The sequence below is a fragment of the Eumetopias jubatus genome, unplaced genomic scaffold, assembly GCF_037043125.1.
Source record: "Eumetopias jubatus isolate StellerSeaLion01/CBP00866 unplaced genomic scaffold, mEumJub1_p1.0 scaffold_1, whole genome shotgun sequence".
In the NCBI taxonomy this organism is placed as follows: Eukaryota; Metazoa; Chordata; class Mammalia; order Carnivora; family Otariidae; genus Eumetopias; species Eumetopias jubatus.
This window is the reverse complement of record NW_028274807.1, coordinates 47,955,691-47,969,990: the sequence shown is the minus strand read 5'-3', so window position 1 is coordinate 47,969,990 and position 14,300 is coordinate 47,955,691. Positions and strand designations below refer to the sequence as shown.

Sequence of the window (14,300 nt, the reverse complement as noted above, 5' to 3'; positions counted from 1 at the left end):
TACCCTCCCCAATGTCTATCACCCAGCCACCTCATCCCTCCAACTCCCCACCACTCCAGCAATCCTCAGTTTTTTTTCCTGAGGTTAAGAATTCCTCATATCAGTGAGATCATATGATACATGTCTTTCTCTGATTGACTTATTTCGCTCAGCATAATACCCTCCAGTTCCATCCACATTGTTGCAAATGGCAAGATCTCATTCCTTTTGATGGCTGAATAATATTCCATTGTATATATATAACCACATTTTCTTTACCCATTCATCTGTTGAAGGACATCTTGGCTCTTTCCATAGTTTGGCTATGGTGGACATTGCTGCTATAAACATAGGGGTGCACGTATCCCTTCGGATCCCTCCATATGTATCTTTGGGGTAAATACCCAGTAGTGCAATTGCTGGATCATATGGTAGCTCTATTTTCAACTTTTTGAGGAACCTTCATACTGTTTTGCAGAGTGGCTGCACCAGCTTGCAGTCCCACCAACAGTATAGGAGGGTTCCCCTTTCTCCACATCCCTGCCAACATCTGTCATTTCCTGACTTGTTAATTTTAGCCATTCTGGCTGGTGTGAGGTGGTATCTCATTGAGGATTTGATTTGGATTTCCCTGATGCCAAGCTATGTTGTGCACTTTTTCATGTGTCTGTTGGCCATTTGGATGTCTTCTTTGGAAAAATGTCTGTTCATGTCTTCTGCCTATTTCTTGATTGGATTATTTGTTCTTTGGGTGTTGAGTTTGATAAATTCTTTATACATTTTGGATACTAGCCCTTTATCTGATATGTCATTTGCAAATATCTTCTCCCATTTTGTAGGTTGTCTTTTGTTGACTGTTTCTTTTGCTGTGCAAAAGCTTTTGATCTTGATGAAGTGCCAATAGTTCATTTTTGCCCTTGGCGATGTTTCTAGGAAGAAGTTGCTACAGCTGAGGTCAAAGAGGTTGCTGCCTGTGTTCTCCTTTAGGATTTTGATGGACTCCTGTCTCACATTGAGGTCTTTCAACCATTTGGAGTCTATTTTTGTGTGTGGTGTAAGGAAATGGTCCAGTTTCCTTCTTCTACCTGTGGCTGTCCAATTTTCCCAACACCATTTGTGGAAGAGACTGCCTTTTTTCCATTGGACATTCTTTCCTGCTTTGTCGAAGATTAGTTGACCATAGAGTTGAGGGTCCATTTCTGGGCTCTCTATTCTGTTCCATTGATCTATGTGTCGGTTTTTGTGCCAGTACCATACTGTCTTGATGATTACAGCTTTGTAATAGAGCTTGAAGTCTGGAATTGTGATGCCACCAGCTTTGCTTTTCTTTTTCAATATTCCTCTGGCTATTTGGGGTCTCTTCTGGTTCCATACAAATTTTAGGATTATTTGTTCCATTTCTTTGAAAAAAGTGGATGATATTTTGATAGGGATTGCATTAAGTGTGTGGATTGTTCTAGGTAGCATTGACATCTTCACAATATTTGTTCTTTCAATCCATGAGCATGGAACGTTTCTTTGTGTCTTCCTCAATTTCTTTCATGAGTATTTTATAGTTTTCTGAGTACAGGTTCTTTGCCTCTTTGGTTACATTTATTCCTAGGTATCTTATGGTTTTGGGTGCAATTGTAAATGGGATCGACTCCTTAATTGCTCTCTCTCCTGTCTTGTTGTTGGTGTATAGGAATGCCACTGATTTCTGGGCATTGATTTTATATCCTGCCACTTTACTGAATTCCTGTATGAGTTCTAGCAGTTTTGGGGTGGAGTCTTCTGGGTTTTCCACATAAAGTATCATATCATCTGCAAAGAGTGAGAGTTTGACTTCTTTGCTGATTTGGATGCCTTTTATTTCTTTTTATTGTCTGATTGCTGTGGCTAGGACTTCTAATACTATGTTGAATAGCAGTGGTGATAGTGGACATCCCTGCCATGTTCCTGATATTAGGAGGAAAGCTCTCAGTTTTTCCCCATTGAGAATGATATTCGCTGTAGGTTTTTCATAGATGGCTTTTATGATATTGCGGTATGTACCCTCTATCCCTATACTCTGAAGAGTTTTGATCAAGAAAGGATGCTGTACTTTGTCAAATGCTTTTTCTGCATCTATTGAGAGGATCATATGGTTCTTGTTCTTTCTTTTATTAATGTATTGTATCACATTGATTTGTGGATGTTGAACCAACCTTGCAGCCCAGAGATAAATCCCACTTGGTCATGGTGAATAATCCTTTTAATGTACTGTTGGATCTTATTGGCTAGTATTTTGGTGAGAATTTTTGCATCCATGTTCATCAAGGATATTGGTCTGTAATTCTCCTTTTTGATGAGGTCTTTTTCTGAAAGAACATCAAATAAAGGCTAAACCCAGCAGGAGAAGAGAAATAATAAAGATCAGAGCAGATATCAATGAAATAGAAACCAAAAGAACAGTAGAACAGATCAATGAAACTAGGAACTGGTTCTTTGAAAGAATTAACAAGATTGATAAACCCCTGGCCAGACTTATCAAAAAGAAAAGAGAAATGACCCAAATAAATAAAATCATAAATGAAAGAGGAGAGATTACAACTAACACCAAAGAAATACAATTATAAGAACATATTATGAGCAACTATATGCCAGCAAATTAGATAATCTGGAAGAAATGGCTGCATTCCTAGAGATGTATAAACTACCAAAACTGAACCAGGAAGAAATAGAAAACCTGAGTAGACCTATAACCACTAAGGAAACTGAAGCAGTAATCAAAAATCTCCCAACAAACAAAAGCCCAGGGCCAGATGGCTTCCCAGGGGAATTCTACCAAACATTTAAAGAGGAACTAATATCTATTCTTTTGAAACTGTTCCAAAAAATAGAAATGGAAGGAAAACTTCCAAACTCGTTTTATGAGGCCACCATTACCTTGATCCCAAAACCAGACAAAGACCCCATACTTCCTAAAATAAGTTCTATATTAAAAGAAAGTTGCCCACATTTTAGAAATACTTAAGTGCTTTTAACAATCGTTAAGAAAAGTACATTTTTCTGATGATGCAATAGAATTGGTCTTAAGTTCTATTGGTAAGTAGCCAGTTGACTGATTTCTGTGTTACTATAGAGTGAGTTCTGGAAGAGCTCTCAGTACCTTCCACTCCCCACAAAGAATTCTGCATTTGCATGCATGTACATGTACTGGTTGGATTACCTCTTTACCGGAATAATACAGTTTTGTATTTGGACAAATTTGTATTTTTTTTCTATTAAGAGATTCAAAGGGTTGTATATATGCCATCATATTGATCCTCCAGAAGTCCCTGGAAGTAAAGAGAGCTATCATTTTCTTTTAAGGAGATAAGTAAGTTGCTTGCCCGTGAATGGGCAGAGGAGCAAAAACTAGATCCGCATTCATTTCTTTCCTAAGCTTCTCTCTAACAAACCACTCCTAGAGTGAAACAATATCATACAGCTTGCTTTGAAATTTTTTGTTGAACAGCTTCCCAACAGTTAATTAAATGTTATTAGGGTCAGGTACTTTCTAGATTTTTAAGAAATATTAAGTGGTCTATGAGAAAGGCTGGCCAGTTTCTGAAGTTCAATCTTATTGCAAATGTGATCACTAATCTGTGAACTATAGAGTGAGACAAAGCTGGGCTAATAACCAACTCAACTATTTAGCAGTTATGTGATGTAGACAAGTGATTTAACCTCTTAGAGCCCCAGTCTCCCCACCTATAAAATGGAAATAATATATTATTTATAATATATAGTATAACAACAAATTACTAAAAAGAAAGGAAGGAAGAAAGAAGGAAGAGAGAAAATAAAAAGACTAAGCTCACATATATATGAGTGTATCAAATGATTCTTGGGTCTTCATTTGACTTATTTAAACATTTTTTTATGAAGAATGGAAAGGGTATGTGCATTGTTATTTAAAGAGACCCTGCCCCCCATGGAATGGTCTGATGTCCTATTCACCCCATGGCACGAATGTATCACACAGCCACACTGTGGAGTTAGAGTGGCAGCCTTAATCATTCTATAAACTCTGAGACCCTTTCTAGGCTCAGGAAGTAAAATGATGCGTGACCAATGGGCTGTGTTTTTCCATGGACATCAGAGGAGGGAGAAGCAGCATAAATGCTGCGTCTATATCATCCCATAGCTGGGGCACATGCATGATTTCTAACTCCCTTTATATCATGGCGGGGGGGGGGATGGAAATCAGCATTTTGTTTCTGGTTTCATAATGTCATTGGTGTTAAGCCTCCTTGACTTCCTTGATCATCCCCTTAAAAAGACCATCACTTAGTCCCAGGAAGATTTAAAGTCCAATTCAAGCAAAGAAAATGGTTTCTTTTTATAACCCAAGATGATTCGACATGTTTACTTTCATCCTTAGAAAACTCTCCTGCCTGTTCTTTCCCCAGTGTGTCCAGAATAACCGATTTTTCCCTCCAAATGCACTGTGACTTATTACTAAGAAGACTCCTTCTTCTGACATAATTCCTTCCCCTTGAACGATAAACAGTTCTCTTTAGAGGCTTGCCCTTAACAAGGGAGTCTGAACTGAGAACGGTCCGCCTCAGTCTCCTCATTCGAATCCACTTTGGGAATCCACTAATTATTTTCAGTACTTTGTAGATCTTCAGTAAATTACAATATGCACATAAGCTCTCTACATCATTTAAAGAGCTGAAAGCTGAATGACCAGCACACCCGAGGAGTGGTATACTGGTTGGAAAGTTGTGGCCACAGGTGGTTTGCTCGGAGTGGTTGAAAAGAGATTGAACTCTATCTGCATCTGGATCTTACTGCCTCCTTGTGAGGTGTTGATGAGTGCAGATCTGGCCCACCCAACTGGATGAAGCCCTAGAGAGGAGAAGAAGTAGGGATGAGTTGTGTTGTTGATGCTTTGAGAGTCGGAAAATAGGATTCAAGGGCAGCAGATGGTTTACAGATTCACTTTGAGATTTACAGCCTCAGCCTTTGGTTTTGCTTCAGGAGCATTTTCTTGTAGGCACTGTTTTCACAAATTTCAAGGCCAACCAGAGAGGTATTTTATTTTTCCACGAACTGAAGAAAGCATTATTTATTTATTTCAGTGGTACTGAGAACTCTGTGTGTGGTGTTCATAAATGCTTTTCTCATCTACCTATTTATTGATAGTCCTGTGGTATTTTCCCATTGCTCCTTCATATATGTTTTTAGGATTCTATTTCCATGGCAGGGGATGGCCACATAAGCATGTGGCAGGTGATTAATTGTGTAGCGGAGGAAGAGATCTGTGTGCATACATATGTGTATCGTAAGATAATTAAAGGGACCTATTCATTTATTTTCCATTTGTCCTAAGAGCATAAACTACCCAGCTGTCAAACCCACTGTTATTTGTTCACTATAATGGCCATCTTGCAGATCAACTCTATTAATTCTATTAATTAATAAAATAATTATTTTTATTAATTTTATCGTGTTTCTACCATGTACCAGACTCTGGGGTAAAATAAAGCTTGGGGTGTTTAATGAGCATGACTGATGCAATTTCTGTCCTAATGAGATTGTTCATCTAAGAATTTGTTTAAAAAGGAAAGTCTTTCACATGGTTACCAATATTCATGGAATTTGACGAAAATAAGTTGATAAATTCTTGGTAATTGGAAATGCCTTATCTGTGTGCCATCATATGTTTCCAGAGCAATACCAGAGCATTTTTATGATGGAATTTGCATCTAATCAGTTTTTACAAACTAGAAATATACAGCCAACAACATGTACTCTAACAATGTGGTTTTAGGAAGTTGTGAGCAAATGAGCAAATGGTAGTATGCCTTATTTCATACTAATACTTTTTCTGAAAAATACAAAAGTAAAACTTGGTTATTAGTCATTACTGTTTTTTGAAAGAAAGTTAATAATTGCTTTTTCTAACCTTTGAATTGAACTACCTACTTTACTTACATTAGATTGGTTCTGCAACTTTTGGTCCCATTTATGTTCTGTGAATGCAAGATTAGAGAATGTGCTTAACGTCACATGGGAGCATTTCATCCACTGAAGTAAACATTGGTGATAGAAGATGTTTGCCTCTAAACAATAATGCATCATAGCATGTAGAGTGTCTAACAAATATAAGGGTTTGCTCTAAACTCTTAGCTATCACTTTCATAGCTGGAGTAGCCTTTTAAAAAGCCAGGGATGTCTAACCATTTCACACATTTTACTCTGGTATAGAAATACTCTGGAATTTTGTAAAGAAATCAAGAGCTGTTGATTTTTAGAGAAGTCCATTTCTGACACTCTTTTTTCCTCCAACATCTATTACTTCAAAGTCAAAAAAGCATGTTTAACCTATGAGCCAAGCAAGGTGGTGGGGTGTCTCTCAAAGCTGCCCAAACAACATAAAACTGCTAACAAGAGGGGTTTGTGAGTTGTTAGCCCTCTTGTTCTTAACTCACTCAACTCTCAGAAACTCCAGAAACAGAAATAGCAGGGACCAAGCCTCCTGGCAGATGTGTTATTTTAATCTTTTTTTTTTTTTAAAGATTTATTTATTAGACAGACAATGAGAGAGGGAACACAAGCAGGGGAGCGGGAGAGGGAGAAGCAGGCCTCCTGCCGAGTAGGGAACCTGAGGCGGGGCTCCATCCCAGGACCCTGGGATCGTCACCCAAGCCGAAGGTAGACGCTTAATGACCGAGCCCCCAGGTGCCCCTAATCTTAAGTATATTTGAGAAAATGTTTGGAAGTTAGAGGTCCCTGACATGAGCCACAGTGGCCATTGGATGATGCAAGGAGGGCTTCTTTCTCCAGTATATGCCTTCTAGGAATAACATGAGGGAAGAAGGCAGCCTAGCTTGGAACCTCCAGAATAAAAGTAGAAAGAGGGTAAATAAATATCTCTTGGGACAAAAAGTACAGAATCTAGGAAAGATGGTTCAACATTACTAGATAAAAGGGAAATGTGGGACTTAGGGTAAGAGACAGTTGTGGCATTTTTCAAAAGCAAACAGCGATATAAATAAAAGTCAAACATTTTATAATTTCTGGTATGAGAAGTTTAAATACAAGTTGGTAAAGTTTTCCTAACTTGTTTAGAATCAGATAGAGCTGACTCTGCAACATCCATGACTTGAAGTTGGCTTAACACAAGCCTCAGATCAACAACTGTCAGCATTTTTGTACTTTAAAAGGTCAGTCACTGGGGCGCCTGGGTGACTCAGTTGGTTAAGCGTCTGCCTTTGGCTGAGGTCACAGTCCTGGGGTCCTGGAGAGCCTGCTTCTCCCTCTCCCTCTGCAACAGCACCCCCCCCCCCCCCCCCCGCCCTGCCCGGCTCATGTCCTCTCTCTCAAATAAATAAAATCTTAAAAAAAAAAAAAGTTAAGCATTCTTATCTGATCCTTTAAAATTGTAGCAAGGCTCAAGAAAACTTTGCATCACAATGTAATGGATCTACTCTTAGAACATTTGCATGACTCATGATGTTCTTTCTGTTTTTGAAGATTTTGCAAAGCAGTAGATTCCCCTTCATGGGAATTGAAATCTATTTCCTGCTTCTTTCGTGTGTGGTGCACTATGAACTGCCTCTCTGTGTCTCGCGGTGCGATATTCTCTTTCTTCCACCTTCACCTAGCACGGGCTCAAAATCACGACAGTGTCACTGGACTACAAGTAATTGCTAAGTAAATTTTCCTGTGAATTCCTGCCTTTTTAGTTTATTTCTGTACAGCCATTTTGAATGGGTATGGAAAGTAACATCTACCTCATAACAATGCCTTGTCTACACCTCCCATTACCGTAGTGACCGCTCTTTGTGCGGAAAACAGAACATTTTTATTTTGATGCTGTTCTTGCTTACAGATTCAACTCTTACATGGACATGAAATGTATCCCTGTGTTGAAATCAACCGTTATTTTTAAGGTTGCCCTGCTTTCTTTATTTTAGGTAGTATATGAAATTGATCCTGAAATCCACCTAGTCTGTAAAAGGGCTACAGGGAATATAGAAAAGAAAGCTGCTTCTAGGTAAAGAGGCAGGAGCTGTGGTGCAAGAGGAGAGCACTGGTCTTAACTCGGCTCTTCCTGGCCCTGTTAATGGGATGGAAAATACGCTGAACTTGACAATCCCAGTGTGGGACCACTGGCAACTGTCTTCACCGCTGTGAATCTCAACTTTGTTGCCTAGAAAACGGAGATAATACCCCATTATCTGGAAAATGGGGAGGATGTCTACCTCACCTATTTCTCAGGGATGTTGAGAGGGTTAAATAAGCCAATAGGTGAGAAAGTGCTGTGCAAACTGAAAAGTGCGGTCCAAACATCAGATTCCACGGTGGTAACTTTTTACCAGGTAGGAAGACTAAGCAGTAGACTCTGTGCAAAAAGCTTCAGTGCGACCACTCTTTCCTTCTTTGGAAATCTCTCCTCAAACTGCGTCTGACTCATATATGTTTATAGTCTTCGAAGCTCTTTGATTTAGAGCTGGAACCACTTCATTGTAAATATATAGCACTATGTGCACATCACCCTCGAGGCCAGTGTCCAGCTCACTGTAGAAAAAGCTTTAGTTCAGGAGAAAAAGACTGGAGGCAAGTCTTAGTGATTGCTCACGCGTTAGTGACAAGACCAGTAGCCCAGAGCCGACATTCACTAGGCACCTACACAAGATTCTCTTGTAACTAGCATTAAATTATGTCATGAAACCTTTTAAAATTAATCAAAATTAACATCTTCTCTTTTGTTTTACCTTTTCTTTTTAAAAGCCGCTTACGATGTTTTCTCAAGCCCTGCGACATCAGATGAGCCTGAAATGTCAGAACCCCACACAGGTACATCCAGCTTCTCAAGGCTTTCTTTGGATGCCAGATAATTCTGACAGCACTGCACCTACTTCTCGCTTTGATCTTTGCAGAGTGAGAAAGCACAGCCTTTAGAGCTCTGCGGGAGGGAAATGGTTGTCTGTGTCAGGGAGATGAATTCCACCCATTTCTCTGTTGAGTGGTTATTTCTTTATATCCATCAGTAATAATCTCTGCCACATGTGCGAGATGCAGATAGATTTGGTTGCCACTGAGCCAAAGTCATGTAATGGCCTATTGCTCTATTATCAATAGCATTCGAAGAAGGTTTTAGGTTCTTAGAGAGTTTTCTGTAGAGCAGTGGTTCTCAAATGTCTCAATGCCTAGAGACATTTTCGATTGTCACAACTGGGGAAGGTGGTAATGACATCAAGTGGGTAGAGACCAGGGATACTGCCAAACCCCTGCAAATATACAGGACAGGCCCTCTCCCCCTACCCAACAAGGAATTATCCATCCCTAAATGGCAGTGGTACTGAGGTGAAAAATCCTGCCCTAGAGCAATCATGTCATTCATTTGTCTACTGAAGTCCAGTTGGGTCTAATCTTTAACATTCACTCACTGATCCTTCTACAAATGAGTTTAACTCAATCTAATAGTTCCTTTTGGCAAGAATTTATTAAGCACCTACTAAACTAGGTACCGTGAGAGATTCAGAGTAAATATGACTGGTCTCGGGCACCTGGGTGGCTCAATTGGTTAAGCGACTGCCTTCGGCTCAGGTCATGATCCTGGAGTCCTGGGATCGGGTCCCACATCAGGCTCCCTGCTCAGCGGGGAGTCTGCTTCTCCCTCTGACCCTCCCCCCTCCATGTGCTCTCTCTCTCTCTCTCATTCTTGCTCTCTCAAGTAAGTAAGTAAATAAAATCTTTAAAAAAAATATGACTGGTCTCTGCTAGACATATATATCTTATATTTTTTGTATATTTATCCTTATCTTGGCATTATTTGTGCCCTGATAAAGGCAAATAATTTTAAATAGCAGCAGAAAATAAGGGGAAAAAATGAAATAGAATGCTAACAGTGGGTTTGGCTAGTAGTTAAGAAACAAAAGTGAGAAACCAGAAAAACCAGTTGAAAACAAGTTAAATATATGCAACATTGTTTTTATCATGGTTTTTAATGTTTAAAGTATGTATGTTTTGAAAAGTGAGTTCATCTTCAGCTCCTAATGAATCACTAGTTTAAAAATGTTGGTCACCTCTCCTTCAAGTCTTCATGATACTTTTCCCCATCTGAGGCATAATTTATTACTCATGAATTTGTGTTTTATTCTTGGGGCCTTCTGCTTTTATAAATGTTGACATTTATTCCAACAGCAACAAGTGATCCATTTCTGGACTCTGTCCCACCTAAAACTTCTAGAACTCTTGAACAGCCAAGGGCAACACTGGGTAATGTTTTTAACAGAAAAACCCTACTTTATTTTCCATCAAAAGAAAATCCATGTGAATGCCATTCTTCCAAATGACCATTTCATTCCATCACATCTAATCATTTATTTTGTTCTTACTTCTGAATGTATTTTTTTTTTTTTTTTTTTTTGCTGTAATGCAGGCAACTTACGTTCCATTTTGGGCATTCTCTCTCTCTCTCTTTTGAACTGTAATAGATGATCATTTTTTCCATCTTTAAAGGAATGAAAAGCTTTGAAAACTGCATGGACCTCTTCGTCATCCATATCATCTCATTTCATTCATGTGTTTGTGGCCTGTATCATCTCTCTTCCATGCACTGAGCCTGCCTGGAGTCAGCCACTGAACAGTTGTCATTCTGACCTTTTTTTCTTCTTTAAATCATGATTTCATCCACCAGCTTTTAAGACTACATGCATTTTTCATACTTAATCATGTACGTGTAGCATGTGCTTTGTAATACCATCTAAAAGCATGTTAAAACTCCTAAAATACCTCATTGTAACTGGAATTACTTGGTGGGTGGGGTGTTTGTGTTTTCAGCTCCAAGTGAAACACCATTTGTCCCTCAAAAACTGGAAATCTTTACCAGTCCTGCAATGCCACCTACAACATCTGGTAACTAATGACATTTTTATGGTTGTGTACTTTGAAAGAACAGAGAAAGTGTTGTTGGACCTCCAGAATATTTTCAATAGTAAACATTTCCCTTCATTCTCTACCATGAAATTCTTCCAAGAACTGGGTTATCTGTCAAACTTTGCCTTGGGATAATTCTCAAAGAATTCCCATAATCTTGGTGTCCATATATTTAAAGAGATATTTTCTTTCTGTAATCCTTTCAACTTTGCTCACCAGAAAATTGCAATGGAATTACAGACGATAATTATTTTGGGATATAGTCCCTTCTCTTTAGCACAATTAGATACCACCTGGTCAGAGTATTTTTCTCAAAGTCGTCTAAATATAAAGAGCACCAAGTAGGTTCTGCAATGAGGAAATATGGGTAAAAGAACTAACACAGCCTATATTCTCTAATAGAAAATTATTTGAATAATGAAGTCCATTAACTCCTGCAGAGGCTAGTCATGAGCTACAGAATTAAAGCAGTTCGGAAGTTCCATTCTCAAATTCCACATATTTGTGCTTCTCCCCAGTTGTTCAGTAAATTATCTTTTGCATTCTTAATTCTACCTTGTGTTCTTAAATCCCTTAAGAGTGCCCACTTCCCAGTACTTGTAGCTCAACAATGTACCTTCAGTTTTTATATAGACAATTCATTTTGGCCCCACACACATTTATTGAGCATCTACTGTGTATAAAGCACAGTGCTGGGCATTTTGGGGATACAAAGAAATAAAAAGTAGTTCTTGTATTCAAGAAGTTTACAAATTTACAGTTATAACCTGATTGGCCCCTGAAAAATATTTCTTATCAAAGCTATATTAAATCTTCTTTCAGCTGCCCAGCAAACTACATCTATCCCTTCTACACCTAAACGACGCATCAGGCCCAAACCACCAAGAACCAAACCTGGTAAATAACTGCCTCTTTAACCTCTCAGGGTATTTAAATCCAAGTAGAGAATGTCCATCTCCTTATCATAGGAAGAGGTTATATGATTCTATAGGTCAAATTTTCTTTACAAAATTTGAAAATTACTGAAGATGAATAATTCAAAATAACAGAAGTCAATTTTTCAAGAAGACTTTATTGAAAATTATGTCAGTGATGTTCTTGCGTGTGAATTTTGGTATAAACCCAGAAACAAGTCCTAATGTCACAGTGCTAGAGAGTAAGATATATAGTGAAATTCATTTCCTTGGTATGTGTGTATATTTAGGTGTTTATTAGGTTGACAGTCCTTGTTTTGGGTGCCTGCTATGTTTTCAGCTTCGAACAGGGGCAGTGGCTAACAGGAGAGACCATGACTCCCTCTGTCCAATTGCTTATAATCTCAGAAAGATCTTATGGCATAAAGAATGAGATCAACATAAAACTATACAATCTTCTTATGAGACTATAATACTTGTATGGAAGCTCAGAGAAAAAAAGAGTTGAGGATGTAAGTCTCAAAATATGTGTAGGGTTCAGACAAATTAGAAGGCAGAGGGAACAACATAAACATACATTATGGCACAGAATTTGCATGGGACAGCTAGCTTCTCTGGAAGTAATATTTTTCATTGTCAAATAGTACACTCAGAATCATGCTCAACAAATCAAGTTTTGCTTATTCCATGGTAGGATAAATACAGTTTTTTATAGCCTTTACTACTATGACTGAACTTATAAATTATTTGCCAAAACTTATACTCACTGCATTTGTAAACCCTGACAGCTAAATATGACAGGATTTCGAAAGGGTCATTTAGTTCTTCTTGGCATGATAGCTTTTTATTGTCTCTAGGATATCTTAATTTTTTTTTTCCTTTCCATCACCAGAAAGAACCACAAGTCCTGGAACAATTACACCTAAAATTCCTAAAAGCCCTGAACCTACATGGACAACGCTGGGTAATGATATGTCCTTGGTAGATGCGTTACTTCATTTGACCATGAAAATCCAGTGCTTTAGCTTTTGTGTAATGTCTCAGTCTCTGTTCTAATTGATTCATTTTAACAATATTGAGAATCTCATAAATTACAGCAGCTTGGTGGCTTTCATGGTTTTCGGTAGGTGGCCCCACAGTCAGTACATGTGAACTCCGCATCCAGCTATCATCCCGTTCCTTGGAACGCTGGCAAACCACCATGGCCGCCTCCTCTTCCATCCACCATTGTATGTGAAGCGGAGTCTTAAACACAGTCCTCCACTTTTTTTGAGGGAGGCCCTCAAGTTCAACCTCAGACTTCCTTTGGAGGAACAGTATTCTATTATGATGTTAGTAGAATTTCTTTATACCGCAGACCATGGCATTTTACCTACCAGTGATTATTCATTTTAAAACATGCCTAAAGATTTGGATGTGGCTGAGAAATGTGAAGTAAGGGTACAAGATGATTATATTGATTTTTTTTAAAATAATGCAATAGAATAATTTTTTTTGTGTAGTTACTGTGGCTATTTATAGCAATGCTGTTTCTGTCAGTTCAAATATATTCTTGAAATGTTTTTTTCCAAACCAGATGAAAATTTATCACTGTTTTTCCATTAAATGCTGGTCTGTGAAATAGTCTTTCAAATGGAATATTTCCAAAAACCTTCCAAGATGATGGGTTCATTCCATTTAAAGTATAGGTTTTCCTTTTGTGGTTTTAGACACTGAAATGCTTAAATATTGATTTGTTGATTATTTTCTTTACTTTTCCAGCTCCCAGTAAAACACAATTTATTTCTTTGAAACCTAAAATTCCTCTCACCCCAGAAGGGACACCCACCAAACCTGGTAATTACCCTGAACTTTTTTTTTTTAATTCCAAAAGTAGGGTTGAAAAATTGTTTCATGCCACTCTTTGGAGCAATGACTTCTGATTTGTATTTTGTTATTTGATACAATTTTTCCGTGGAAAGTGCAAAAATGCATTGAAATGATCTCATTATAACCAGCCCCTCTGATATTATCACAGTGTTGTTCTGAGCTGTTGGGTGGATCTTTCTGTTCATGACTATCACAGAAAATATAGAAATAGAGGGATGTGAGTGATTGAGGACTCCATTGTCTAGGACCAAGAAATAGTTTCCAATACCAGAGTGGACTGGAATTCCGATCACACTGAACAATAGCCTTTCAGCATGAAAGGGGAGAAGTGTTTCCATCCCCTAAAAACTCTGCCTTTGTTTTAGGGCTTCTCAGTTCTCTAGCTGCAAGATTAGAAAAAGTCGGATTCTCCTAATGCTCCATGACTTCTTTCTGAGATGAAGCTGATTTCTGAACACTGACTTTTGTTTACTTCTCAGGAGATAATGATGTTTTGCTGAAGAAAAGAAGGCTCTTTCGCAGGGAGAGGTTATTTCATTTACGTAATTAATAACAGAGACAGTCCCCTGCATATAGATGGCCGGACATATTGAATGACAAAACTTTTCATTTTTTTCTATCTATTCAGAATCTATACAG

General features: G+C 38.3%; 1 protein-coding gene across 10 annotated transcripts in view; it reads left to right on the top strand.

Annotated features, from left to right (window-relative positions):
- Positions 1-14,300, top strand: part of ABI3BP (ABI family member 3 binding protein) — a 238,445-nt gene that overhangs the window by 124,222 nt on the left and 99,923 nt on the right. For 8 of the 10 annotated variants that reach the window (XM_088026157.1, XM_088026149.1, XM_088026040.1 and 5 more), the window contains 6 exons: positions 8,728-8,793; positions 10,144-10,218; positions 10,783-10,857; positions 11,701-11,775; positions 12,685-12,756; positions 13,554-13,628. In XM_088026157.1, the coding sequence (XP_087882283.1) occupies positions 8,728-8,793; positions 10,144-10,218; positions 10,783-10,857; positions 11,701-11,775; positions 12,685-12,756; positions 13,554-13,628 (438 nt within the window). The remainder of the gene's footprint in view (positions 1-8,727; positions 8,794-10,143; positions 10,219-10,782; positions 10,858-11,700; positions 11,776-12,684; positions 12,757-13,553; positions 13,629-14,300) is intronic. The other 2 variants (XM_028119206.2, XM_088026066.1) reach the window with 2 other exon arrangements.